Raw genomic sequence first — 27,257 nt, forward strand, 5'->3', positions numbered from 1 at the left:
AGTCAACGACTCAGCTGTTGGACGGTGGGTTCAAAGATCGTTGGAAATGTTGTAAATCAGACCTTCGAACGTGAACGTACAATCTCAAATTAGGTATATCATCTCTCTGATTACAACCGGATTACACAAATTCATTTATTTTTTAAAAAAATCACTCGATCCAAAAAGAAAATAAATACATGAAAGAGAAAAGGTTATACATATTTTACGGTATAAACGACTTTTAGAAGATCGTTTAGACCGATTTATAAATGAGTAATGGGGATTTGCATTTGTGCTTTTCGGCAAATGAAACACAATTTTGTGTCTGAACACTGAACACTAAACGCTGTGGTGTTTATCTAAGGATGAATTGGAAGCCCAAACTTTCGGAGAGCACTTGAAGGCAGCACGAGACGAGCTAGGAATAAATAGGAAGATATCCACGTAGCTTATATATCTGTACGCCGTTACAAATGTGTCCGTTTATTTAACGAAAACGTATTTTAATTTAGGGGATATATGCGTTCATAGTGGCGGGGTAACGCGGACAAAACCCCACACCGGCCGGTCCTTTTTGCTGTAAGGGAAAAGGACTAAAAATGGAGCTGGAAGACGGAGTTGTGTACCAGGACGACCCGGGGACATCTGCGATGATGTCGGAGCGGGTCTCGGGCCTGGCCAGCTCCATCTACCGCGAGTTCGAGAGGCTCATCGGGAAGTACGACGAGGACGTGGTGAAGGAGCTGATGCCGCTGGTGGTGGCCGTGCTGGAGAACCTGGACTCGGTGTTCGCGGACAACCAGGAGCACGAAGTGGAGCTGGAGCTGCTGAAGGAGGACAACGAGCAGCTCATCACCCAGTACGAGCGGGAGAAAGCGCTGAGGAAACATGCGGAGGAGGTGGGCTGAAGGGGAGAGGGGGGCACGAAACAAACAAACAAAAAACGAGCTGTTGTCTTTTTGGAGGTTAGCGAGAGCCGCCCGAGGTGCATTCTCCTCCCAGCATCCCTGAGTGGTGAATCCACGTGGCGTGGCAGCATCCACAGAGCTCACTGAGGATGTAAACAAGACTAACAGAAGACCCCAGTAGTTATAGTCGACGGGTTTTCTAGTGAAGGAGTCAGTGCAGTAACACACTAGTCACTATGTGGTACACTAGCACAACCAAAAATGCCATGTAGGCTCAGCCTTCTATCAGATACACCTGAAATATTCGAGCTTAGTCATTGCATCAGATAGTGAAGTCACGTCTGAGTCCCGTGGGAACCAGAATGAAGGAGCAGGTGACGTGACTCAGCGATTTTAGCCCTCACTCTCCTTTATTTGTGCATAAAATGCCTAAAACAGATAGACATAAACAACATGCAGCTGTTGATATAAATTTACCTTAATCACCAGCTCTAATGTTAGGTAGATTTTTAAAAAGTTAAAAAACAAAAGGAAGGCGTTTATTGCTAGTATAATTAGCACAAAGCTGAAGTACTTTCAGCTGGAGTAAGAATAAAGATAATAGTAACCGTGTAGGTTTTCGCTTTTGAGCCTTATATATGATTAAGTTCTGCTTTCTGGATGATGAAAGTAAATACAATGAAACCTTTATTGTTTATGTATTCTTAAATAAAAAAAATTAAGAATTCAGAATGTAAAATAAAAGACTGAATTGTAAACAATAACTGGCTACACTTCAGTCATAAGTGGAACACTGTAGAAAAAATAGCAGTTTTAATTAATGTACTAAAAGATGCACTAATTTTGTAAATGACTGGTTTAGTAAGTATATGTATCTTAATCACCTTAATGATTAAGGTGATTAAGATACATAATCACCTTAATCATGATTATGACTAATCATGATTAATCATGATTAAGATTTTCTTAAAAAGGATTTTAAGAAAATCTTAAAATCCTTTAAGATTTTCTCTTGTTTGAATTTGATCTATTTACATATTCACACGATCTTCACAATTAATTGTGAGTAGTTTGGGTGCTTCTGCACATAGTCTGACTCTGCACACTAATACATGCACAGGCAGATTAACAGCCAATGTTTGGGCAAACTTGGAAAACATGGCAGGGAGACAACTTGTATAACCTCGGAGTGGATTCGGGATCAAATACTTAGAAACATTGTCAGTTGATATGCTAATTCTCCCTAAAATTAGTAATATGGAACACAGTGGTATAAAAAAAGCAGTTGTAAGCTCTGGAAAAATGCTAAAAAACAATGCAAATGTTAAATGCATGTGTTCACACATTTTTGCCTGCTTCTATTTCATCATTTTCTATTGTCAGTTCACACTAATTTATGAACAAATATGCATTTATTTTATCTGAGTAGCTCTATTTTCAAGAATTATGGAAAAAAAATAGTCATTAAAAGGTTCAAATCTGTGTGTTACGTTCTGAAAACTTTGCATTTTATAACTTGTTTTATAACTTGTATCTCTTATATGATATGAGAGATTGTGACTTCTGGTCAAACCAAAACAACTGTAAACATCCTATTATTTATTAGAGTTGTCTAACCACACATCTTTACAACAAACTATGAGGAGAATATAGGAAATTGCTTTATATCGTAGGCTGTCAAAGCAGGAGCAAAACTCCTATGGAAGGCAATTAAATAAATCAAAAGTAGGTTACAAAATGACCAAAACGAAGAAGGTATGAAGCTGCAGTAGAGATAGTTAACCGTTTCAGCTATAACCTGCTAACAGAGTGTAATTTTAGAGTATCCATTGATGATTATTTTTATGTTTTCATTGGTTAGGTCAGTTACTAACATCCTCACAGCCTTATGCTTTCCTTTCTCCAGCAGTGGTTGCAAGCTATATTTTTATTGTTTTTATTGTACTATTACATTATTAAGAGTTTGTAAAGCTTGAAATCGATGATCGCTGCTTGTGGTTTTTGAGTTAAGCAGTAAAATGCTGCTTCTTCCAACTGCTTGTTCCACTAAGTGTGATGCTTTTTATCATATTTGAGCTTCCACCATGCAAACCTCGACTTTATAATCTCTGTCTTTTCTCTTCCATCATTCTAATTTCAAACCATTGAAGGCTGCTCTAATGAAGCCTATATGTAAAAAAACAAGGGAAGTAGCCTATGCATTTAAAAAAGCAAAGTTCCTTTTCTTTCCAGCACACTTGCAGGGCAAACGTGCGTACTTGTCATCTGTTTTAAATATTATAAATCCCAACTTGTGCTCGTGTTTGTTTATGGTGTCTGCAATGAACCACAGTGTTGTGTAAACGTCGATGTGATGCGAGTCGGAGCGTCTGCCACAGTTTGTGTCTTTGGCCCACGGCTCTGCCGCAGTGGGGAAGCTGTCCCAGAATGCAACACATGCTAGCTAACAGAAGCAGGGAGACAGGAGACACAAACACACACAGAGTAAATTCAGTCCAAACACAAATGGTTTAAAATTATAAAAAAGATGTTTGTTAGATTACTATTGGTGATTTTTTTTTAAATTAATTTCTTTGTGGAAGAGTGAATGGGAAGGGACTCATCCAGCCTGCTGGTTACTTCCAGGTCATGTGATCCTTTGTCAAATTAGAAACATCCTCCAGCCTCCTTTTTTTTTTTTCCTATTGTCTTACTGTTTTGGTTTTAAGCGTCAGCAGACAAGAACCCAAGTGCACTAGAAGAAAGATGCTGCTTCCAGATGAATCAAATTTATTTTTTGCATTTTTTTGCATTTCATTTACTGAATTCATGGCTTGTAGTGAAGTGAGAAAGTAAGCTTCCACAAACAGTCATTTACTGGCCTTTACAGCAGGATTAGCCCTTATCTAATGCTACTCTCATTTTATTTTATACACAAATGCGTTAAAAGACGCAGAGGTAAAATTAAATGATGGAAATTAGTTACTAGATAAAATTAATTGATTTTGTGTACGTTCAGGGATCTATCCAGCAGAACGAATAATGCATCCCAGTTCGTAACTTTTTCATGGAATCAGCAGTAAGATTATGGATTTGATTTTCCTTCCAAGTTAGCTTTAGTAACTCTTTTAGAGCAGAGTGTTGCTTTTATTGATAACACAACATTTTTACTTTAGATATGTAATAAACACATTTATTTTTAAAGCTATTGACATTTAATGAAGATATTGTTTTACTCTGCATTCATTCGAAGTGCAAGGCTGTTTCAGTATTTGTTCTTCAAAGCAAAGGAAGAGCTGTGTGCCAACAGGAAGAAGGAAAGCGACATCAGGGTCTTGGCTTGCTTGGCTGGACAGGAAGTGGACGTATGCAGATACCACATATTTTCCCATCAGGGAGTCCGCCCAAAGGAGACCAGAAAAAACTGAAATATATTATCTATAATTCAGACATTTCTAAATCATTTAGCACAAAAACAGTTAATGGTTCCTTATAATCCTAATGATCCTGTGTAACAGTGGCATTGCTACTGAAAAGCAAAACAAAACAAAACCTTTACTCGTTTCAAATTGTGAATGCTAGATAAGATTTGATGACTTTGAAATGAATTCTAGTTTGTATGACTGAGCGTTCTGCATTTGTCTGTGTTTGTTTTGAGTAGAAGTTCATTGAATTTGAAGACACTCATGAGCAGGAGAAGAAGGACCTGCAGAACCATGTGGACCGGATGGAGTCTCATTCACGGCAACTGGAACTCAAAATCAAGAACTATGCAGACCAGAGTAAGCACACACAGACAAAAGCACTGATTCTCTGTGCTCATGGCAGGGGTGGGCGACATGTACTCAGAATTTTATCGCAAGATTTTTTATTAGCACTATTGTGACATCAATAAAGATTATGATTAGAGAAAACTATTTATTACTTATATTATAGGTAACTGTATAACTTTGTGGCACAATAGCGCCACATAAACAAGTACTGTGTTTGGAAAACCATCCCATTTGAACTAGGCTTCTTAAGAACCCTACATACTTAAAAAAAAGCGTGATTTTATATCACTAAACTGCACACAGTAACTCAGTTTAATGATATTTTTGAAATTACTAATATTTATTAATGCTTCAAAATGAAAACGTGGACAAAATAGCAAAAATAACATTTCTGGACACACTGTAATTTTTTCCCTCTTATTTAACATTAATAACTGAAATTTATCATGAGAATAACAAATCAAAATTCTTATGCTAAGAAATTTTTCACAATAATTGATAAACGATACGATAAATGCCTATCCCTAGCTCATGGTAGTTTGATAAAATGCATTCATAAACCCCTTACCCACTTTCACTACTGAATGCCTGAACACTGATCATAAAACCTAAATGTCTGTCACCTAATTATAATTCCTAAAAGAATAAATTATAACCCTCTCTACTTGGTTGTCTGTACATCCAGTTTAATCCTCTTGTTAATAATTGATTGTCTCTACATAATCTAGGTAAAGGTGAGTGTGGAATGGAAAAACAGAGAATGAAAAATTATCAGTTTCAAGAATTAAAAACTGTAAATCTGCCATAAATTCCTATTAATAATTCACTTTTATATTGAGTCTGAAATTGTGTGGCACTTGATAAAAATATGTTGACAACCTGAAAGTCGGTCGGTCCATGTAAATTTGGTCAGGAGGACTGCCTGTAGTAGGATATAAAGCCAAAATACCTGATGTATACTTTTCAGATCCGTCTTTGTGCTGGCAAATGGTAATGGGATTATGGGATTTGTGTCATTTCCTATAATACTGCTGTGCATTACCACTCATCTCACTGGATTAAGCGACAGAGGAGAATTTGGCTAATACTTTCTGTCTTGGTGGAAAAATTTGGATTAGTTGTGCACAAAGCAGCAGAGCTGGTTAAAGTGAGTCATTCACTTAGAGCTTGGAATAGGATAGATGCTTATTTATTTTTCCCACATCCTTGTATTCATGTTTCTCTTTGACTCACTGAGCGCTAGAATACATGTCGTCCTTTCAGTGAACACGCAGTTTGATCGGTCAGGAGTTGGAGCTAAATCATTGCCACTCCCTGTGGTAAATCATTCATCCATTCCTGCACGTTGAAGTGCCTGATCTGATTGCTTTTAGAGTCATAGTCCACAGCTACTATGAAGTCGATAGGTATTAGTCAGTGGAGGATTAAACACAATCTCAATGTGCCAGAGAACTGCCCAGACTCATCGCAGTTGTCTTATTATTATCTGAATATGATTGGTTTGCGTGATCAGGATCATTCTGTTGAACAGATGTGAATGAATCAAACACAGAGCATTTATTCCTGTAAATTTCTCAATGTTTACATTTGATCATTTTTCTATTTTTGCTTTAATTCATAAATGGCAATTGCATAATAATAATATATTCCTAATATTTATCATAATCACAATGTTTATCTTTATAGACATTCCTCCATGTTTACCAGTAAGTGACAGGTGATAAAAAGTCTGCTGGGGCGTGCCGTGGTGGCGGAGGGGTTAGCGCGACCCACATTCAGAGGCAACGTGGCGTTGACGCGGCTGTCGCGGGTTCAACTCCCGGACCCGACGACGTTTACCGCATGTCTTCCCCCCTCTCCTTCCCCCTTTCCTGTCAGCCTACTTTGAAAAAGGGACACTAGAGCCCACAAAAAAAAGACCCCTTGGGGGGCGATAAAAAAAAAAAAAAAAAAAAAAAAGTTTGCTGAACACATTTTAAACATGAAGGAAATGATGTAATTTCCTTTCCTCCTGTGTTTTTTTTTGCATATCCTGTATAGATGGATGTAACAGTTTTAACAAATGTCTGTCTACATATATTGCTTAGTTGCACTGAACATAGGGAAAATAAGTTGATTGTAAATTTTTTGTTTTACAGTGCAATGTTTACATCATTTGTCTGTGACCTTTAGCTTCTCAGCAACGATCTCTTGAGCAGGATGAATGTTCTCATGCCAAGCAGTTTTTTAAGATGGACAATATTATAGCATTTTCTTAATATTCCTAAGCACAGTTATCTCTTGCCCAATTACCGCTGGAGATCGGCACCACAAGCAGAAGCAAATGCCAGTAATCAGATTTTTCTTTTTATTTGCACGCAAAAAATATTTTCATTGTTCTTAAGTCCAACTAAACAGCATGGCTACTAGGTGCTATAATCAAAGCTAGATGGTCCAATATAAAGTACAATGTAGCAGCATCAGAACTTTTTTTTTCACATTAATTTGTCATATTCTTACTCAGGAAGTTGCGCAACGCATCTCTGTTCACTTCCATATTCGTCTCTTGAGATTTGATGAGTCAAACCAGCTAAATAAAATCCCTCCGTTTGTGTCAAAATCCACACTCGAGTGAGACATCATCCGGCAACATGGTTACAGCTGGGGCAGCTGTAATTGATAGTATTCAGGCTTTCCTCTGTAAATCTGTCTGCAGCAGCAGCTCACAGGACGGTTTAGTCTAAAGCTGGTTCACTAACAAGGGATTATGTATTTTTGCCATTTTGTGCGTCGACCCAACACTGAAACCGTTTTCATTGATATTATTCCCTGTGCTTCCTGAAAGGTTAGCCTGAATGAGTGAAAAGTATTTATAAACTTGAATTTATAATGTAGGGTATTAGAAATTTAAGTCAACAATCATGTACAGGCTTTAAAAATCATTAAAGTTTATTTTTGTGTCGGTTTGTTCTTTCACATATTTTGGTATTCCATGTATTTCTGGCATCTCTCCCTGCTTTACATGTTTAAAAATGACCATATGAAACTGAAAAGTGTTTCTGTCTTATTCAGTCAGCAGGCTGGAAGAGCGAGAGCTGGAAGTGAAGAAGGAATACAACTCTCTGCATCAGCGGCACTCCGAGGTGCAGAGAAAGAAAGAGGAGAGAAGGGAATATTATAGAATAAATCATCAATATTCTCTGAGTGTTTTTGCTTTTACTTCTACAGATGATCCATAATTACATGGAGCATGTGGAGAGAATCAAATTGCAGCAGATAAATGAAACATCAGAGTCTACGACTGGTGGCCGGGTCAGGTGAGATGAACTTGCATTGTTTGGGTTGGATGGATAGGAACTTGTTCACATTTATTCAGTCTCGTTTCTTTTGTCTGGGGACTTGCTACTTGTGATCTCAAACCATGTTTTGAAACATCCCTTTAGGAGAGAACGGCCTCTTTCTTTAGGGATTTTCCCCTCCTCTGGCGGAGCATCTGTGATAATCCCAGATTCCCACACCAGAGTGGAGACTCCAGGCACAGAGGGCTGGAGGTTTACTGACTCAGCTCAGCTGTGCTCCAACACTAGTCTGAAGGTGAGTGTCTTGGTCGGTCCTCCCTGGATTATTTTAGTGAGATTCTTCCATCAGAGAGTAGTTTCACGTCTTATTCAGCTACATCAGGCTTCCGATACACAAAGACATTTGGAAAAAGGCTTTGTGTCATGCAAGGACCTTTGTCTTCACATGTCAGGTTCTGAGCTCCATGGCGTCTCAAACTAGGCGTTTTTTTGCAGTTGATGAAATCATAAATCATCCGTCTTTCTGCCCATTGGTTGTCATTCTGAATTAGAAACATTATGAAAAGCAAACTGACATCTCACATTAAAACATAAGTATACAAAATTGATTGAATTATTTAACTACATGTATTGCCTGTTCCAGGTTTTTCTACTGAAGCATTTTGACCTACTAGCTTAGGCTCTGATCCACTAAAAAAATAAGAGTGTCTTTGATGGGGGTTGTGTGTGTTTTAGTTGGTTTCTGACAAGGCCACCTCTGTTGTCAAACTCTCCTTTAAAAACTGATGAATATGCAAGCTGCCTCTCCCTTAGTGGCCAGTGGAGATAATTAAATGTGTCACTTAAATGTTTATTATTATTACCTTTTTCACTATAGTTTGATTCTACTAATAATTTACAGTTTTGTGAAAAAGTGCTTTTTCCTCTTTACGGATATGTTACTGTTATTTTCTTGTCGCATTTAAAGGGTAGTATTATGTAAAGTCAACTTTTTTGAGCTTTACATCATGTTTTGATGTTATTCCATCATCAAAAACACAGTTGGAGTGTTTCCTTGATTCTTTCATGCATGTTTGAGAAATCCTTGAATCTCCCGTGGCAACCATTCAGCTGTACAAAACGGTTGGAAGGAGCGAGTGTCCACTTCAAGGACCAAGCTCCTCCATGCAGCTGCAGTTTCCAAGTTTCCGAGCTTTCGCATTACTGACTTTCCAAACACACCGTTTGGATAGTTTCTTCCCTTAATAAATGAAACTTTATTGTAAATGCAGAATTCTGTAATTACTTAGTAATATTTGTCTGATTATAAAATTAGTTTGATGATTCAAAACATGCCAGTTTGACAAAGAAGCAAACTGGAGTCTGTAAGTGAGCAGATTGTTTTCCACAACATTGTGTGTTGCGAGTATCAGAGTTTTTAATTGATGTAAATCTAGAAACTGGGATTGATTTTAAGCTTTATGTTTTTTTTGGTATTATTTCAATGACACAGTAATATTAGAACAAGCATTTTTGCTCAGTATGTTAGAGTGTGTGGCAGTTCGGACCGGGAGCGTGGCAGCATTTTTTTCATCACTCCGCAGTTTTCTTTTATTGTTGTTATTGTTGTTGTTAAAAATGGGACATTAGCTCTGCAGAGCAAAGCATGATGGGAACGATGCCGATGCATGGTCCATATCCAGTCACATAGAGAGAAAGCTGCAATCCGATTGGCTGTTATATAATTGCAGGACGTTTATTGTAAAAGCTTGGTACTTTTTTAACACGAGGAGCTTTTTTATGAACAATGGCTTTTTTGGTTTAACAGTGAGGTCATATTTATTTATGTCTCACATTTTTCCTGCAGCAGCCTAAGGATATATTTGTTGCATTTAATTACATGCATGTAGCTGCATGTTAGTCACTGTCTGCAATATCATTTATTTAGATAAAACCATTTCATTGCATCTAAAAATTGTATATTTACAGTATTTATTTTTTTAAATAGTATTTTGGCAGCAATTAAATGTCTCTCCTTAGTGTTAATAGTGATTCAGTAAGTGATTGACTTAAGTGCTAACTTACTAACAGCAATATCTTTGCTTGTGAAGCTTTGATGCAAAGCAATGATTTTCTCCAGAGGTAATCATGGTTGACAAATAGAGAATGATTTCAAGCACTGATTCCTTTTAAAGCAAGCATCCTGCAGCTGTTCTGTCCTCATTAACACTTTCCTGTGAGCTAACAATAAGGTCATTGAAATGAAGCCAGCAGGTCACTCTAAGGCAGAGCTATAATAGAGTTCAAATGAGATTTTAGTCAATTTAAGATGCAAAATATATCAAATTTAATCTCTCAGTACATATAATAATGCAATTACAACTTTATGATTGTATTTGAGGTTCTCTGCATTTATAGTTTTAATGCTAATGATTTTCTGACATGGATTAAGACACTGAAGCTCAGAGAGTGTGAAGACATTATTCCCAAAGGATGGGAATAAATGGGAAATGTTGGTTAATCAGAATATTTAAACATACTATTCTGTTTGCAGGTTTAATTTTGTGCAATCCTGAAATTTATTTCTCAGCACTCCTCATTTCAATGAGTGTTGAAGCAAGTTCCCACCATAAAAACTGAAGCGGTAACATCCGCAGAAGTTAAAGTGTTTAGTTCATCCCACTCCATAGATATCTTAACCTTCCTCAAATAAAGTGATTACGCATTATTTTGATATATATACGTGTCATTTTTCAGTTCTGTGGTTTCAGAGTGCAGACTGGACAAAATTGTTGCAAGTAAGAATTACTGTAACTTGATGTTGACGAAGTTTTAATTGTGGACTGGAAAATACAGAAATCATTTTTAGATTTATTTGCGTTTCAAATGGCTTTTTCTCTTTCTATATTTCACTAATTTAAATAATTTGTGGTGCTTTATTTGCGGTATTACGCTGAGGAAAAACGAGAGACGAACTGAGTAAAGATGTTTCAGTTGAACAATCATTGGTAGCTGAACTACAAACACAGCTATTAAATGAAAGATTAGTGAAAAATATTTTCATGACACAAACAGCCTCAACAATATATTATTGTTGTTTTCTCATTGTTTAGCTCTTTAAATTTTTAAACTGAATTTGATTTCTTGAGATCATCTCAAAACACTCAGTCTCCTCTGAGCCAAACAGTAAGAACCACTAATAGTTTTCCACATAAGTGACCACATAAGCTCATCGGCTTTCCATTCACTTCACCGTCATGCACACTTTTCAGTGTCTGCATTTCTCCTGAACTGCTTCTGCACATGCAAGCTTCATTCTTACTCTCGCCCCTACCCCCTCCTGAAAGCAGTTGGACTTTGTCGACCCCCAAAAGGAAAGGGAGGGTAAGAGAGCGCAGGACCCTGCTTGGGGAAAATCACTGGCAGACGACTACAAGGTAGTTGGACGAGTGTTTGTGCCGGCCGGCACTCTGGTTGCCGATGCCACAGTTTGTTGTTTGCATGCGTGTCGGCTGTAGTTTCATCTTTTTCCAAATAGTTGCATCACTTAGAGAACCTCACCTCAGAAACCCCCTGTGCTGTGCAGCGCCACATGCAACCATGCCTCTGTCTGAAGGCAAAACCTGCGTCCACATATGGGAACTACTTAATTATTTACGTGTTAACGCCAACAACAGCCTGGTTGCATCTGGCCTCTTTTCATTTCAGTTAAAAAGGTGCGAGTTTTGAATTTTAGTTGCTTTATGCTTGTGCTTCATTCGTGTTCATTAACCATCATGCCACTGTACAATAACAAACCTTTAAAGCTTGCTCTCTGCCTCCTAATGCTGTAGTTTTGTAAAAGATTTCTTTGGAAGCAGCTTTTAGTTTATGATCCTCCATGGATTAATGTCGTGTAGATTCATCCTGCTGTGTAAATCCCTTCTGTGTAGCTGTTCATAGATGTTGTGCTAAGCCCTCCACAGTCTGTAGTGGTTTATCGACTTTGTATTTTTATCTGTTTGTTCTGTACGTCTTGTGACCTGAATCTGTCTTTTCATTTTATAATATTTGGCTTAATTTGCCATTTTATTTAGATCCTTTAAAATTTTTTCTATTTAACTAATTGCCTATTCCATAAAAGGATGAACTGTCAAACATCGCTGGCTCCAAACTGGCAACGCCGATATCATCCACGCTTGCAGACATACAGAGAGAAGATGGGGACAGTAAGAGTACAGAGGTCCAGGTTGCACCAGGAACCAGATCCATATCAGTCGGTACGTTCTTGCATCCAGCTCGTCATTCATTTGTTGTTTAACTTCAAAGTATTTTATTCAGATTTGATCTGATTTGCTAACGAGATGGGGAACCGAAACTAAATCTGATGCAAATTGATACGTGTTTTTTTACATGCAAAACTTTGAGAAAGGTGGTTTGGATTTCAATTCTGCTAATTGATATTCTGTAGAAGCACCTTTTGTTGCAATTACAGCTGAGTGTTGTAAAGCACATCTTTCCCAGCAAGTCTTTGCACATCTTTGACAAACATTTTCTCCACTCTTCTTAAAATCTAGCTCAAGCTCACTCACATTGAATGGAGCTCATATGTTGCAGTTGGGTTTAGGTTTGGGCTTTGACTGGGCCATTGTAACATATTAATACACTTTAATCTTCCCCATTCAATTGCTGCTCTATTTGGAAGCTGTGGGTTTAGTTTTACACAGATAGACTGTAAAAACATCAGATTAAATTGGACTCTGCTCTCTTTTAAGATTTTATTTGCAGACAAATTGTTGAACATTATATATATTCAGAATTATGCACTGTTTTGTATTGATATGTGACACAACATCTTCATAAAATCAAATAAAAATATTTAACTATTTAATTACCGCTTTTCTAAATAGTTGATCTTTTATTTTTGCTTCAGGTTTTCTCATTCACATACAATGGCACACACCTTCAAACTCAATATATGAAAATGTTTTTCTTTACTCCCAGCTATAAACCTTTTAGTTGTCAACAAGACGTCTTGTTCTCTTACCTCTCTTAGTTGTGTGTGCTCTCTGTCTTGTGTAGGTTTGCCTGACAATGAGGAAAACACAGAGGTGCAGGACATTATTGAGTCCACACCAGAGCTGGACATGGATCTGATTTCTTACAAACCCTGCAGGTAGAGCAGCAGGCGCTTGGTTTGCATCAAGTTTTCTCTATGCTCTAAAACAGAATTTTCTCATTACGGCTACTCTTCCAGCACTCCCACGAAAGGTATCGAAAACCTGGCATTTGACCGAAACACAGACTCCCTGTTTGAGGAGCTGTCGTCTGCAGGCACGGGGCTCATAGGAGACGTAGACGAAGGGGCCGACCTGCTGGGTGAGTTAAAACTACGTTTGAACAGAAACTATTCCTGGGGATATTCCAACTGATTTGTATGGAAAAAGCTGCTATGAAATGTTTTCATTTGAAAGTGATTGCTTTTATTCTGTAATATTTACATTTGTCTAATGAAGCTTCATTTTCAGTTTTTGGATGCTATGTTAAAGACTACACCATGGTCAAAGAAAGAATGTAAACTGCATTCACGTTTTGTGTGTTTTCTGAGTCGTCAAGATAAAATGTTTCACACTGTTCTATTTTTTTTTTGTCTTTCACACATTTTAAGAAGGAAAGGTGAACTGTGGGTCCTGGATTTTTACTCTTTACCATCACAATGCGTGACTTTGATCTATCTTTAACTTTGCCATGTAGTTTAGAACAGTTATTTAACTTGGCACTAACATTATTTTATTGCTATTATTAATCTTTTTAACTTTACTGCCAGCTGCAGAGCTGTAGGAAAGTATTTATACCTTGAACCTTTTGTCACTTTACAACCACAAACTTCTGTGTTTCCTTTTCTTTGTTCGAGACCAAATGAAAGCAGTGACAAACTGTGAAGTGGAGGGGAAATGAAAAACGTTATTACGTTTTTATTTCAAATAAACAACTGAAAAATGTGGCCTGCACATGCATTTGGCCCAATCTACTCTGATACCTAGAATTAATCTAGTTATTGAATTGGGTCTACCTGCTTATAATTCAGTCTATAATTATTATCAGTTCATCCTGGATTTTGTGATTGTTTTTGTTATTTTTTGCAATCAAAATCACAGATTTTGTGGAGTTCTTAGAAATATTTGCTGGAAATTTCCTGATATTTGTGCTTATCTATGATGCTTAATCTGACTCATCCCTCTTCAGAATGACACATTTCTTTGAGTTGGTCTGTGACAAGAAATAGCAATATATACAGATATTGGTTTCCATGTTTTGTGACAAAATGAGTCATAAATATTTCTGCAAATTACTGTAAATCCTAGTTGTACTAACCGGTATATTATAAAATAAGCCACCACCAGCAGTAGTTTCACCTGCTCCACACTTCTGTTCCCCACTGTGTGCTCTGTCCAGCTGTTATATACTCTCCCAGCCATGTATCCATGGTAACATCACCTCTCTCTCTCCTGTATCCCATTCTCTGCCTTTTATCCATAATCCCAGTGGAGTACTCTGGTGTGTATAATCTCAACCTTTTCCTCTGATTTACAGTTTTCTGTCATGCCCCCTTGACTTCTCCTCTTTAGTCACCCTCTTTCATATGCACCATTGTTATACCTCAAACCTTCATTTTCATTATGTTAGTTGGCATTAGTAAAACACGGTTTATTCTTCGGCTTTGTTTTTTTTTTACAAGGTTTCCTGCATGAATGATGGAGTTGAATCCTTTCTTTTCTCAGCGGTGGCCGTATATTTTTAGCCTCGTATTTTTATTCCTGTCTCCTGATGCTTTAATAATCAAATGTAACCAGCCTAAGAGATTTGGGAGCAGCTCTTCCTTAATGGGTTGTGGAGTCTGCTGCTACAGATTTAGCTCTGGCTCCTTCATCATTTTGGTCATTTCATTGTCTCATGCTTTTCTCCATTTCTCTATCTCTCTCTTTCTCTTTCTTACTCTTCTGCCTGACTCGGATTGCATGGTTTTCTCAGACCTTAGTTTGATTGGTAAGACCTCACCTGCTCTATCCATTTCTCTCCGGTCAGTCATGTGACCTGTGCTGTGCTGCTGTGTGTCATTGTTGTTTTGTGAATGTAGTAGATATCCCAGTAGAGGTTTCCTGTGTTTGTTAATATTAGATACAATTTTGTAGTTGTAGTGCTAAAATATTAGAACTTTAGATTAATGTTAATTTTTAAAATAGATTTTATGTCTCCTGAAACATGAGTGTTGCTCTCTCTTCTGTTCAGGAATGGGTCGCGAAGTCGAGAATCTAATCCAAGAAAATTCACAGCTGCTTGAGACAAAGTGAGTATGCAAAAAAAAAAAGAAAAACACAAGAGTTTTTGAATTTACTTAAATTTACCTGTACAATAACTAAATTTTGGCTGTTTTCTTTTTTCAGGAATGCTCTGAATGTGGTTAATAAAGACTTGATCCTGAAAGTGGATGAGTTGACCTGTGAGAAAGAGGTGCTGCAGGGAGAGATGGAGGCTTTGGTACTGGCAAAAAACAAGATGGAGGAGAAAAACAGAGAGTTGGAGGATGAACTGAAAAAGTAAGATATAAAGCTATATAAGTATATAGCTGCCACAGCTGTTATGTCTCCAATTAATATATTCAGGAACTTTTAACTGTAGCTCAGCTCTATACTCTGACATTTCTGCCAAGCTTTGAAGTACAGGGTAAGTTTAACAAATATTGTTGCCTAATACTTATTTGACCCCGTAGGAGCAGAGAAAATAATTCCCAGGCATCAGTTGATGTTGTAATATGAAAATAAACATGAAGATGAATTGGTCATATCATTGCAAAGTCATGACACAGCAGAACAGTGTGAATTTCACCCATGGATCTCAGTGAAACTTGTCATGGAGGACATAAAGAATGAGTCAGATGCTTCAAAAATATAGCAGGACTTAATGTCCTAACCTTCCCTTCCTCTTGTTTTTCTCACCTTTACACAAACATCACATGTCATTCTGTGCTAGCATACGAGGTAACAAAGGAAACAATGTGACAGGAAAACCACAGTAACACAAAAACTTTAGAGACTTGACTTTTGCTTTCGAATCTGACCAATGTCAACCAAACTGGTCTCTTGTCTCATCTTGCTCTGCTGCTGCAGCTGAAGGTATTTTTTTTGTCTCAGCTGATTTAAGCTGAAGAAATACTACAATTGCACCAACAAATTCGCTACAATTTATTTGTTGTTATTGTACATTAAAGAAATTATGTTTCTCTGCTGGTGCATTGAAAAACATGACAAATTTTATTAAACCAAAAAATACATGAAGACAATATGAGGATAGCATATCACCCATGAAGACCCATGAAAACTATGCATTAGTCTTTCTTGTGATTTATATATTAGCTTATGACAACAGTGTTAGTTTTTGATCATAGCTCTTTAGAACTACAAACTAATAAACAGCTAAATATTTCTGGTACATTCAGTTAAGTGAAGTAATTGATCTTTTCCAGAGTGAGACAGGAAATAGAGGAAGTGAAGCAGAAAAGCAAGGATGAAGAAGATGTGAGTATCTTTTACTTTCATCTACGCTGTCGATGTTCTTGCTTTTGTCCCAAAGATAAAGACTATATTTCTGTGTTGCCTTGCCACAGAGTGAGGTTCCAACAGCTCAGAGGAAACGCTTCACCAGGGTGGAAATGGCCAGAGTGTTGATGGAGAGGAATCAGTACAAGGAGCGGCTGATGGAGCTCCAGGAAGCTGTGAGGTGGACGGAGATGATCAGGTCACTAAAATAACTGCATGTGCTTTTAGTTGTGCGTCTGTAGACATCAATAGTCATAATGTCTTCTCCTGCAGGGCTTCGAGAGAAAATCCGGCTCTCACAGAAAAAAAGAAATCGAGCATCTGGCAGTTGTGAGTCCTTCTAAATGTGCTTCATTTCTTACTTTCCTCATGACTTTACTCAGAAAACCAAGTTTTTCTTCAAGCTAACTTTTCTTTAAACCCATAAATCTGTTCTTTTCTTTTCTGGATTTGGTTTTGAATGGGCAGCATTAGGTAAAGAGGATTTGACCTTGTTGAACCTTGTTAAACTTCCCTCTACTGGCAAAGAACTGTTCCTGAGTTTTAAATGTATCTTTATCCAAAGTCATTGCACTGATTGGTTGCTGATGTTACTAACTTCTTAGAGAAGACTCTCCTTGTGTTCCTGGATCTTTCTTATCTCCTGCCTGCTTTGTGCCTTTTGATGTTTTTTCTATTCTATTTGTGCCTTTTGATGCATATGTGGTCTACCTGCAGCAGGCCGCAGGTAGACCACATATGCAAATGCTTCTTGCTTAAAATTCCTGTTCATGACTCCATAATGAGAACATTTCTGCTTTATATATAGATCTTTTTAGAGATCATTAGATGTATTATTTACTATTATGAGGAGTAGTTCAGTAAGGACCCTAAAGTCTTCAGCAGATATGTCAGATGCTTTATTTTATTTAATTAGAGTTAGAATCAGAATGAAATTTAATGCACAGTCAGTTACGTCTGATGTGTTTAAATTAGATTTTTTCAACAGTCGATGATCCAAATTTGGAAATCATAATTATTTGGTTGCTTTATTGTTAGTTCGACTGTATAAGGATATCATAGGAAGTGTTATATTAAAACTCCTAGCATGCTTCCTTGTTTGTCATGGTACAGCAAATGTTGGTGCTCCTGTACTGTCCGGTTGGTGACCCCCTGCCTTGCTCTTCCCCTGCACTCCTGTTTGCTTTGTGTCCCTCTCGGCTTTCTGTAACTTCACCCCCCTGCAGCTTCAGCAGACTGTTTAGCTCCTCCTCCAGCTCCTCGGCCATGAAGACCGTCGAAGATCCGTCCAAATTAAAGTACAACTCCCCAGGCAGCCTGGTGAAGAGGAGCAGCACCTTCTCACAGTTCCCCACTGAGAAGTCCAAGATATTTGACTTCATGAATGAAGGGTGAGTGATGAAATGACATGGAGTGCATGAATACAGCGCACCTGTTGGCTAACAATGTTTCTCTACATTTATGTAGAACGGAGCAGTGCAGCTCACCCTCGCACAAGGAGAAGAAGAAAGCCCAGTACCGACAGGTTAAGGCCCACATGCAGAAAGAGGACGGCCGGGTTACTGTGCATGGATGGAGCCTGCCGGGCAAACACAAGGTGAGAAATGTTGACACAGGCTTTCATTTTTTAAACAGATTTTTGACATTGTAATCACAATGCACATTACTGAGATTTTATTTTAGGTTATTTTAGTGAACAAAATGTCAAGAAGAAGAAAAAGGATATGTAGTTTAACTTTTTTTTGTTTCAGATATAAATCTGAAAAGTGTGGTGTGGATCTGTACTTAGATGCCCTGGGAAAATACTTTGCAAAATCGCTCAAAATAAGTCAGATTGGATGAATATGTGAACATCCCTTTTTAGGTTTTCCAGATTCCAGGTTGGATATAGAATACCAATGCATGCCCCTTTTTCATATTAGTAAAAATCTGAAAAAATTATAATTCGCAACCTTGTGCTGCTGTATCAAACTTAAAGGTCCTAGTAAAATAGGTGAAAAATTGTGGGTGTAAAATGATAAAATATGAAAAAGTTCAAGTATGAATACTGTTCAAGGCAGTGTTGACACAAGTAAGACTGATTGTCATCCATTTTGTTGCGTCTCATCTTTTTGTATCTATTTAAAATGTTTTCATCTCATTGCCTTAATTTTTGATTCATGTTCTGGATTTTAACATTAGTCTCTTCAGTTGATGCTCAGATGAGGCATATTTTATATGATTTCTTATTTTTTTGTCTAATTACTCTTCTTACTCACATACGTTTGGTTTCTTCTACCTGGTTTTGTTTCTCCAGGTTGCAAATGGAGGGCAGATGGAAAACAAAATGAACTTACCTGTCCCAGTCTACCTGCGACCTTTGGACCAGAAAGATGCTTCTATGAAGGTAAACAAGTGAAGAGTTTGAAAATACAGATATTAAAGCAGCAAGTTTTAGGACTTTTGGTGTGTGATTTATTTTATTTTTTTCTGAAAAGATATTTTGAACTAACTCTCTGTCTGTTCATCAGCTGTGGTGCGCTGCAGGGGTCAACCTGTCTGGGGGTCGGATGGTTTCCTCCTTAGAGGTATCGAAGCAGATAAAGGGATCCCAGAGCAGCCTGGACCAGCTGGAGCAAGAGAACAAGGTGAGGAGTTCATAGAAGTTTAATGTGATGTTTAAATGAGAGATGAGTGTTGGTTTATTTTTATTTGGTTGCGTTGAAAAGCAGGAGAAAGGGGAGAAGGAGCCGATAGTCCAGGATGAGATGTCCAGTCGTGTGTGGGTGTGCATGAGCACCAGTTCCTCCACTAAAGTCATGGTAGTGGATGCCACCCAGCCCACTGAGCTGCTTGACAGCTTCTACGCCTGCAACACACATGTGATTTGCATCGCTAGCGTACCGGGTAGGTGAACGGCTCACTCTTCATAGTCAGTTTGATTTAGCACATATTTTAGTAGGTTAAAAAAAATAATCTTGTGTGTTACTTTCAGGAGTGTTGGATTCAGATTACCCTGCAGGGGAGGAGGTCCCCCAGGACCCAGAGGCCAGTCAAGGGGATGGGGTTTCGCTGGCCGGCAGCGTGGCCAGTGTGGGCTCAACGGGCAGCGACGGGACGGCGGCAGCTGATGGTGTCACCGCCGTTCCTCAGACGGCGAGCTCAGGTGTCAATGAGCAGCCAGCGGAGTACAGCGCCACTTCAGGCTCAGGTAGCTGTACATTCTTCCTGCAGCATTTTAAAGGGACATGAACGTAGCGTACCTATGCACAGCCAAAAAAAGAGATGAAAACGTCTTTTAAAACACTTAGTTTCAGTGGATGTGACATCTTTAGATTCAGTGCTGCTTATTTTGATCAATAGCATTTCAACACTTGTGTTGTATAAATCTCTAGACATCAGTCTTTGACTCATAAGTTTGAAATACTAACATTTCATCAATCATTTAACTCTCTCTTCCCTCAGTTGAATTGTCCAGAGAGACAAGCCCAACAGAGGATGGGGTCCCTACTGCCGAAGAGGCAACAGAAGCGACGGAGGCCAACGCCGGTGTTGGTGAGGAAGGAGAGGAGGATCAGGGAGCAGATCCAAACCAGCCGGGGATTTACACTGAACACGTGTTTACAGACCCTCTGGGGGTGGGGCCCACTGACTCCTGTCCTGCTGAAGCACAGAGGTGAGAATGATCAGCTCTGAAAAGGATGGGACTTGAGACAGAGGGTACAGTACTAGGATTTACTCTGATAGCATTTATTGGTAAATTATTATGTCTGAGACGTTTGCTGATTTCTTTCCCTTCAGGGGTTCTGGGCAGGACGGTGAGCTTTCCCTACCAGAAGCCATGGAAACGTCAGATAGTGAAGTCCTGAGGATGAGCAGCGCTCTTCCAACCATGTGGCTGGGAGCTCAGAACGGATGGTGAGCATGGGAGCCTACACCAGAGGGCGCTGTTTGTTTAGCTGATATGAAAGGGCAGCGCCTCCATTAATGAGAAAGTTTATTGAAAGGAAGTTATGACACCTTAATAATAAATGCAGAATCTGATGATTTGAATTATTTATGACCTAAATTATTTATTTTTATTTCAAAAGCCAGTACTAAAGTCTTAAATTTGTCTCTCTGTTCCTCCTGAAGCCTGTATGTCCACTCGTCTGTGGCTCGATGGAGAAAGTGTCTTCATGCCATCAAGCTCAAAGACTCCATCCTCGGCATTGTGTAAGTACAGTGTCAGATGTGCCACACATACAGAACCACCCACAGTTATTGGCACCTCTGGTGATGGTGTACCAATCAATTAATGTATCAGTTTATTCACTCAGTTTAACCAATTTCATCATTAATTTACAAATGCATTCTCTTACAACACTTACTATGCATGAGTAAAAAGGGAACAGGAAGAAGATGAAGCATTCTATGAAATGATTCTTTTACTGAAGTTGTGTAATCTCCTACTAGCATATAAAAAAACAATATTTAATATCGCTACATTTATTAAATGCTGAACAATCCCAACATTAAAAAAGTATTTTTTTTCCTTTTGTAAAACCACTGATGTGAAACTCACTAGTAGTCCAGATTTTTTTTGTTCTTTGAAATGTGATCAAGATATGGTGGAACTTTTTTTTTTTTTTTTGTAAATATTGGTACTGTAGTTAAGTATCAACATATTTTAAGGCTTTATTCCAGAAGTGCCAATAATTGTGGAGAATACACCAACATACAAGAGATCTCTCTAAATTATATGATTTTCTTGTTGCAGGCATGTTAAAGGGAGGGTGCTGGTAGCTTTGGCTGATGGGACATTAGCAATTTTCCACAGAGGAACTGGTAAGTGTGTAACATGCAGCATCTGAGCAGTTAACTAATGTTATCTTTGGAACTTTATCTTATCTTTATCTTTGGATCATGTGGAATTTATTTCTTTTACAATTGTCTTTGCTCAAACTACAAAGGCTCATAATGATGATTCTGTTTATTTACTCTATTTTTTGCTGTTTCCAGACGGTCAGTGGGATCTGACCAACTACCACCTGTTGGATTTGGGGCGGCCGCATCACTCTATCCGCTGCATGACGGTAGTCCATGACAAGGTGTGGTGTGGCTACAGAAATAAGATCTACGTCATCCAGCCCAAAGCCATGAGGATAGAGGTACCCCAGTTCTATGAACCCTGTTAGCAAAAGGTATGTAATGCTTGACATTCATTGCTCTTTTTTTATTTTTTTTATTTTCAGAAATCTTTTGATGCTCATCCTCGAAAAGAGAGTCAGGTGCGCCAACTGGCTTGGGTTGGAGACGGCATCTGGGTGTCCATCCGACTGGATTCAACCCTGCGCTTGTTTCACGCCCACACCTACCAGCACCTGCAAGACGTGGACATTGAGCCTTACGTCAGCAAAATGCTGGGTATGAATGTTGCTTACAACCCAGATTCGTTTCATAAAGCCATATAAAAGTTATCGGAGATCATGTTTATCGCTCTAGAACTAGGTTATTACAGTTTTACCACCTGTGTGTTTTTAGGCAGTCCTGAACTTGTTTCTCTCTGCTTCTTCTCACTTCCATGCCAGGTACCGGTAAACTGGGCTTCTCTTTTGTGAGAATCACAGCTCTGGTGGTTTCCTGCACCCGACTGTGGGTGGGAACAGGAAATGGAGTCATCATCTCCATCCCATTATCTGAAGGTACCACAAACATTCATACCAACATCATCCAAAGATGTAGAGCGTTGAATTAGAGCAAAAACAATTTCTCTCAATTTTGATATGACTCATTGATAATTTGACTTGGTATATTTTAATGTGGTTCCAGTTCATAATTTGCAGGTGGAACTTCAAATAAAAGTTTGTTTTTCTGCTTCATAAACTTAGCAGTTTGCTTTGAGCATCTTATCGGTTAAGAAGCAGCGATTTAGCTGCTCTGTCCCACTACTGGGAATATTTAAGCAGTTCTTACAGAGTGACTCACGTATAGAAGGCAAAATAATTTATATACTTATTGTAAAAAAAATTACATTTATTTGGTATTCAGGTAGAATGCATGTTCGTTAATGCAAAAACACACCTATATAGCTCTTCAAGCGAGCCACATAAAAATATGCTGTAATTTTTAAAATCTGCTCTAAAAAGCAGTAATATAATCATACAGGATATGAACAATGTGTATCAAGAGTTGAGCTTCATTAGACCTGGATACCACCATGATTTCTTTTTCCCTTCCTGCTTTTCCAGCCACTATGTTTGTTCTACTTGCCTGCCTCGCACATATATTTCATCTAAAACAAGGTCAGACAGTGCAGAAATGATTGGAATCCTGGTCACAATTAGAAATAAAACTTTCGTTGCCATGGACACTGCTCTCTAAATTGCTGGACTTTTGTCATGTTCACTTCAACAAGGTCCTTTTATTAGACAATTTTTTTTCAAAATACACAAATTGTTTTTACATCTACACATTTTATTAACATCTTCCTCTCTTCCTGCTTCAGCTAATAAGACCACAGGTATAGTGCCAAATCGCCCTGGCAGTGCTGTCCGGGTTTACAGTGATGACTGCTCAGAAGGCGCCGTGCCGTGCAGCTTCGTGCCGTACTGCTCCATGGCCCACGCCCAGCTCTGCTTCCACGGACATCGGGATGCGGTGAAGTTCTTTGTCACAGTTCCAGGTGAGAGTCGAGGGCTGACAAGGCAAGTGTTGGTAAGAAAAGGCAGACTGTAATGTCAGGCGTGAATATTTATATCATAACATCTTTTTCTTTTATGCTCATTCTTTGTGGGTTCTGTTTTTTCTGTCTTTCCTTTGATGTCCTCTAAGGCACTTTGGATTGCCTTGTGTATGAACAGTGCTACATAAATAAATACTAAACTTGCTTTGCCTTATAAGTGATGAAGTAAAACAGCTTTGTTTGCCCTGCAAAGCAAACATAGAAACTAAATTTTACTTAGTATTTTCTGTCTAGTTTCTAGTGCAACTATCGTAGTATACTTGAAATAAAACTAACTTAGAAGTAAGTTTTCAACTAGATATATGAGCTTGTTCAAAGTAAATAATTTCTTAACATTGGTGAAAAAGTACTAATTCCACTTGCAGATTAATTCACTCACAGTTTGGAAAAATGTATTGTTATAAGTAAATTATTGACTTAAAACAAGCTCTCACTCCTACATCTAGCTGAAAAGTTACTTGTTAGCTATGTCTTATTTCAAGTTTACTAGGATTTTCTTTAGTTTTAGTGATGTTATATTTTCTAGCTGAAATTTAAGTGCAAAATTTTGCTTTGACCAGGATAACATAGTAAGTAGCAACAGAAAAGTAAAGAAGAATTATTTTCAGAGCTGCAGTTTTCATTTAATGAAAGGGATTATATTTGCAATTGTGCATGTAAGAAAAAATCTGTACAAAAAGTCTTTCTGTTTTTTTTATTTTTTTATTTGGCTTTCTGTCCCAGGTCAAGCGATGCCACCTCCAGGCAGTGCAGATTCAGGTTCTGATGATCCTCCATCTGAATCCTCAGACACGGCAAATTCGGAGCCCAAAACATTCCTGGTCATGAGCGGAGGAGAAGGTTACATTGATTTTAGAATCGGTGCGTCCAGCACACTGCAAACACAGCGACTCTTAAATGTCTGCAAAGCTCCACTGTAATGCCCGGTGCTTCTCTGGTGTATTGTCCAGTATTATGTCTCATTCTATGTAGAAAATGTCTTTAAATGATTTGTCATTCATTCATTTGTTTAACATCAACACATCCAGGCATTTTACCAGGGGCGTTTTGTATTTTTCTACACAGTAAAGAAACAAATTTAAAGTAAAAACACTACAGCTTATGTCCTGCCTGTTTACCGTGACTAAACATTGTTTATCTGACTCATCTTCTTCCTCCGCAGGTGATGAAGGCAGCGAGCTGGACGGTTTGTCTGAGCAGGCTGGCAGCCAGCCTGTGGCGCCCGCCAAGGCCGAGCGAAGCCACCTCATCGTCTGGCAGGTCGCGACCCCTCACGACTAAAAAACATTGCAGACTGCTACATCAGCCATGGGGCCGTCCAGCGAGCCCACATGTCCTGCTTTGAGTTTTTCCACTATCCTCTCTGCTTGACTAGACAACTTCTTTGTAAAGAAAACAAAACAATTACAAAAACAAAAAAAAAAAACTAATTATTTTTATTCAGTGTTTTGTACCATTTTATTCCTCAAACATTTGAAATATGTAAGCTCATGTTAATATTAACACGTGGAAACCGTCCAAATGCCCCCTGCTGCTGGGTTGCATGTTGGCAACGCTGGTATAGAAGAAGAAGAAGATCGCACTACAGCATGATTGGACTGATCATGTTAATATTTACCTAAAAGGATTCATTTATGGAAGATTAAAGGGATATTTTTGTGATTTTCTGCATTGACAGAGTAAAAAGTAATAGGATAAAACATTGTTTCAGAGACCGGTTTACAATTTAAATTCTAATATCCAGGTTGCCACAAGAAAAAAAAAAAAACATCCTTTCACTTTGGTGAGGTTTTCCTGTGAATAGAAGAACCAAGTTAGCATTAGTTAGCATGAGGAAGTCCGGTGTCCTCACTAAAATCCGTTTGGCCACGTGAGAGTCAAACCTCTGTCCTATTGGTGGAAAAAAAAATAAATAAATAAAATAAGTAAATGGCTACCGGTGCCATCAGCTCAGTGCTTCCTGTTTGCGTCAGCTCATTGGCACTTTAAAATGTTAAATGTTAGTCACCTACAGTCTGGGGGAATACGAGTGTAAGTAATGTAATTTACTGCGTCTTAATTTTGTGAAGAGAAAAAAAAAAACGTTCAAATGTTTTTTTCAGGGACGTCACAGTAACCAAATGATGGAAGAAGACGAAGGGACATTTTTATTTGTGACTCAAGGAATTTATGAATTAATAGGTGGTTTTAAGTTTTATTCATGTGACGCTAGAATCTCCCCGTCCATCTCTTTAATTTTTTTATTTGTTCCTGTATTGGAGGTCTTAAAGGCAGTTTTCATATTTTTATTGCTTTTTTTGTGTTCATTTGGGAGACACTTCCATAAAGAGTGTTTTTAAAGGCTGACTGTAATATGATAGCAGGATGGCTCTACGATTGCAGATGTTTTAATTTGTTTTTATATCAACAGAGCTGGGCCAAGTCTGACACCAAGTCCATTTCATAGCAGTAACTTTATACTGTGCGTGTGTGCCATTCCAGTATTTATTTTCTCCTCTGTTAAGGAGCCCGTTTGGACTCAGAATGTAACTTTCTACATGAACAAAATATCATAGGAGGCTATTGTGAACAAAATAGTCCAATGAGTTTACATGATTGTTAATAATGGTTAAATAAATTAGATTAATGCAAGCAAGTGTGTGTTTGTGTCCTTTTGAATATAACAACTAACATCTGTGAAATCTTAGTTTAATTCTGCCACATTGGATGTGAGTTTGGATCGAGGTCTTATGCTGGTAGATTTGTGCTAAATTGTCCATTCTCTTTAAAAAAAAAAGCTCTTCAGCTCTTACAACTTTACTTGAACAATAGTTCCCCCTAGGGGAGGTAGATATTTACCCCCTTAAACATTCCTTCTGTTGTTGCTTTTGTGTAATATGCGATTGTTTCAAATCATTAAGCAAATTATGATTTCATTTTTTTTATATATAAAAATTGAAACCAACCTGGCTAATATACAAAAGTTATTGCTCTTCGCTTAATCACAAATGTGATTATTAACCAGAGCTTTGGGGTTCAGTTTCTTGATCCCCACCCAGGTTTTATTAATGCTAAACTGATAAATCCAAGTCACTTTAATGGAACCTGTTTAATTGCATGAAGTAGTCTAAAAAACCCCAAACAGATCAACAAATCATGCTTTTGAGATTTTGGACCATAAATGAACCACACTGAGAGCCATTATGCACAATTAGAAAGAAATGACTCCATAATCACAGCTATGAGTCCTCCAGGATGTTGGAAAAGAACCCAAAACATCTAATTCAAATACGCTGCTGCTCCAGGACATGAATGACTAACTGCAATTTATGAAAACATGAATTCTGCCACCTCATAAAAAACTAAGGAGATAGAAAGAGTACTATTTCAAGTCCATCCGAATATTTAACTTGTTGCTAGCAATCCATAACGTCCTGCTTCCCAGGAGTGTAAACATGATGCGACACAAAGGCCTAAGTCTCTTAGCCCATCTTCAAAATGGGAAAGACAAAAGAACACGTGATTAAAGCAAAACGTTTTTACAGTCAAAGGGAATAAAGGAAAGCGAACAGCCAGCTCACACACTGAGGAAGGAGAGATAAAAAGAAATCTACAAAACTCTAAAATAAACCTGCAGCAGATTTTTCCATGTCAAATTATGCAAGGAAAAAAAAGAATCACAATAGCTTTTTAAACATCTTTTCAGAAATGCCATCAAATGTGGAGGACCCTGAGTGCCGTTTAAAAACTATAACATGGTTTCATCCACAGGGGGGCGGTATAAACTTAGCTATTTTTTTCCAAGACAGAATGCATTGTTTCCAAATGGCTCGACAGGTAAAAAGTTTCCAAGATTTCATCCTTTAAGGATCACAAAGAGTAACTGTTTATCCAAACCTGACCATGGGGTTAAAAATAAGCCTGAATGGTCGTTAACTGGAATACGATTTCCACATATAGTGCATACCTATTTTTCCAAAAATGTGTTTGTACCACCTGAAATAATAAAGCAAACTCAGACAGAACATAAATTTTTCTGGATGTCCTCTTCATGGTGCACACAGAAAACAATCAGTCAGGCCATATGGTCTCCTCTCAGC

The 27,257-nt window shown here is 38.1% G+C and overlaps 1 protein-coding gene across 7 annotated transcripts; it reads left to right on the plus strand.

Moving 5' to 3' along the window:
* The first annotated feature begins 369 nt into the window (after window positions 1-369).
* Window positions 370-25,809, plus strand: spag9a (sperm associated antigen 9a). 7 transcript variants are annotated; one of them, XM_032586554.1, is made up of 31 exons: window positions 370-881; window positions 4,531-4,651; window positions 7,694-7,764; window positions 7,850-7,938; window positions 8,065-8,215; window positions 11,247-11,336; window positions 12,023-12,158; window positions 12,961-13,054; window positions 13,136-13,257; window positions 14,425-14,436; window positions 15,169-15,226; window positions 15,324-15,476; window positions 16,403-16,454; window positions 16,544-16,674; window positions 16,749-16,805; window positions 17,702-17,866; window positions 17,943-18,072; window positions 18,772-18,861; window positions 18,986-19,102; window positions 19,184-19,361; window positions 19,450-19,665; window positions 19,920-20,130; window positions 20,256-20,372; window positions 20,589-20,669; window positions 21,214-21,281; window positions 21,456-21,604; window positions 21,689-21,860; window positions 22,025-22,138; window positions 22,942-23,118; window positions 23,902-24,039; window positions 24,341-25,809. In XM_032586554.1, the coding sequence occupies exons 1-31, from the start codon at window positions 582-584 to the stop codon at window positions 24,457-24,459; spliced, it is 3,879 nt and encodes a 1,292-aa protein (XP_032442445.1). In that variant the 5' UTR covers window positions 370-581; the 3' UTR covers window positions 24,460-25,809. The 7 variants fall into 7 exon arrangements, with proteins under 7 accessions (XP_032442445.1, XP_032442441.1, XP_032442444.1 ...); XM_032586550.1 differs by lacking the exon at window positions 14,425-14,436 and adding an exon at window positions 14,911-14,925; XM_032586553.1 differs by lacking the exon at window positions 14,425-14,436 and adding an exon at window positions 14,911-14,925 and having other exon boundaries at window positions 19,187-19,361.
* Window positions 25,810-27,257: the final 1,448 nt, after the last annotated feature.

The sequence above is a fragment of the Xiphophorus hellerii genome, chromosome 16 (genome assembly GCF_003331165.1).
Source record: "Xiphophorus hellerii strain 12219 chromosome 16, Xiphophorus_hellerii-4.1, whole genome shotgun sequence".
Classification (NCBI taxonomy): Eukaryota; Metazoa; Chordata; class Actinopteri; order Cyprinodontiformes; family Poeciliidae; genus Xiphophorus; species Xiphophorus hellerii.

Bases quoted from the DNA above. Each gene is read 5' to 3' on its own strand.
- spag9a (XM_032586550.1), top strand. From the start codon at position 582: ATGGAGCTGGAAGACGGAGTTGTGTACCAGGACGACCCGGGGACATCT. The intron at 7,939-8,064 runs GTGAGATGAACT...ACATCCCTTTAG, and splicing joins ACGACTGGTGGCCGGGTCAG to GAGAGAACGGCCTCTTTCTT. The intron at 21,605-21,688 runs GTACCCCAGTTC...TTTTATTTTCAG, and splicing joins CCAAAGCCATGAGGATAGAG to AAATCTTTTGATGCTCATCC.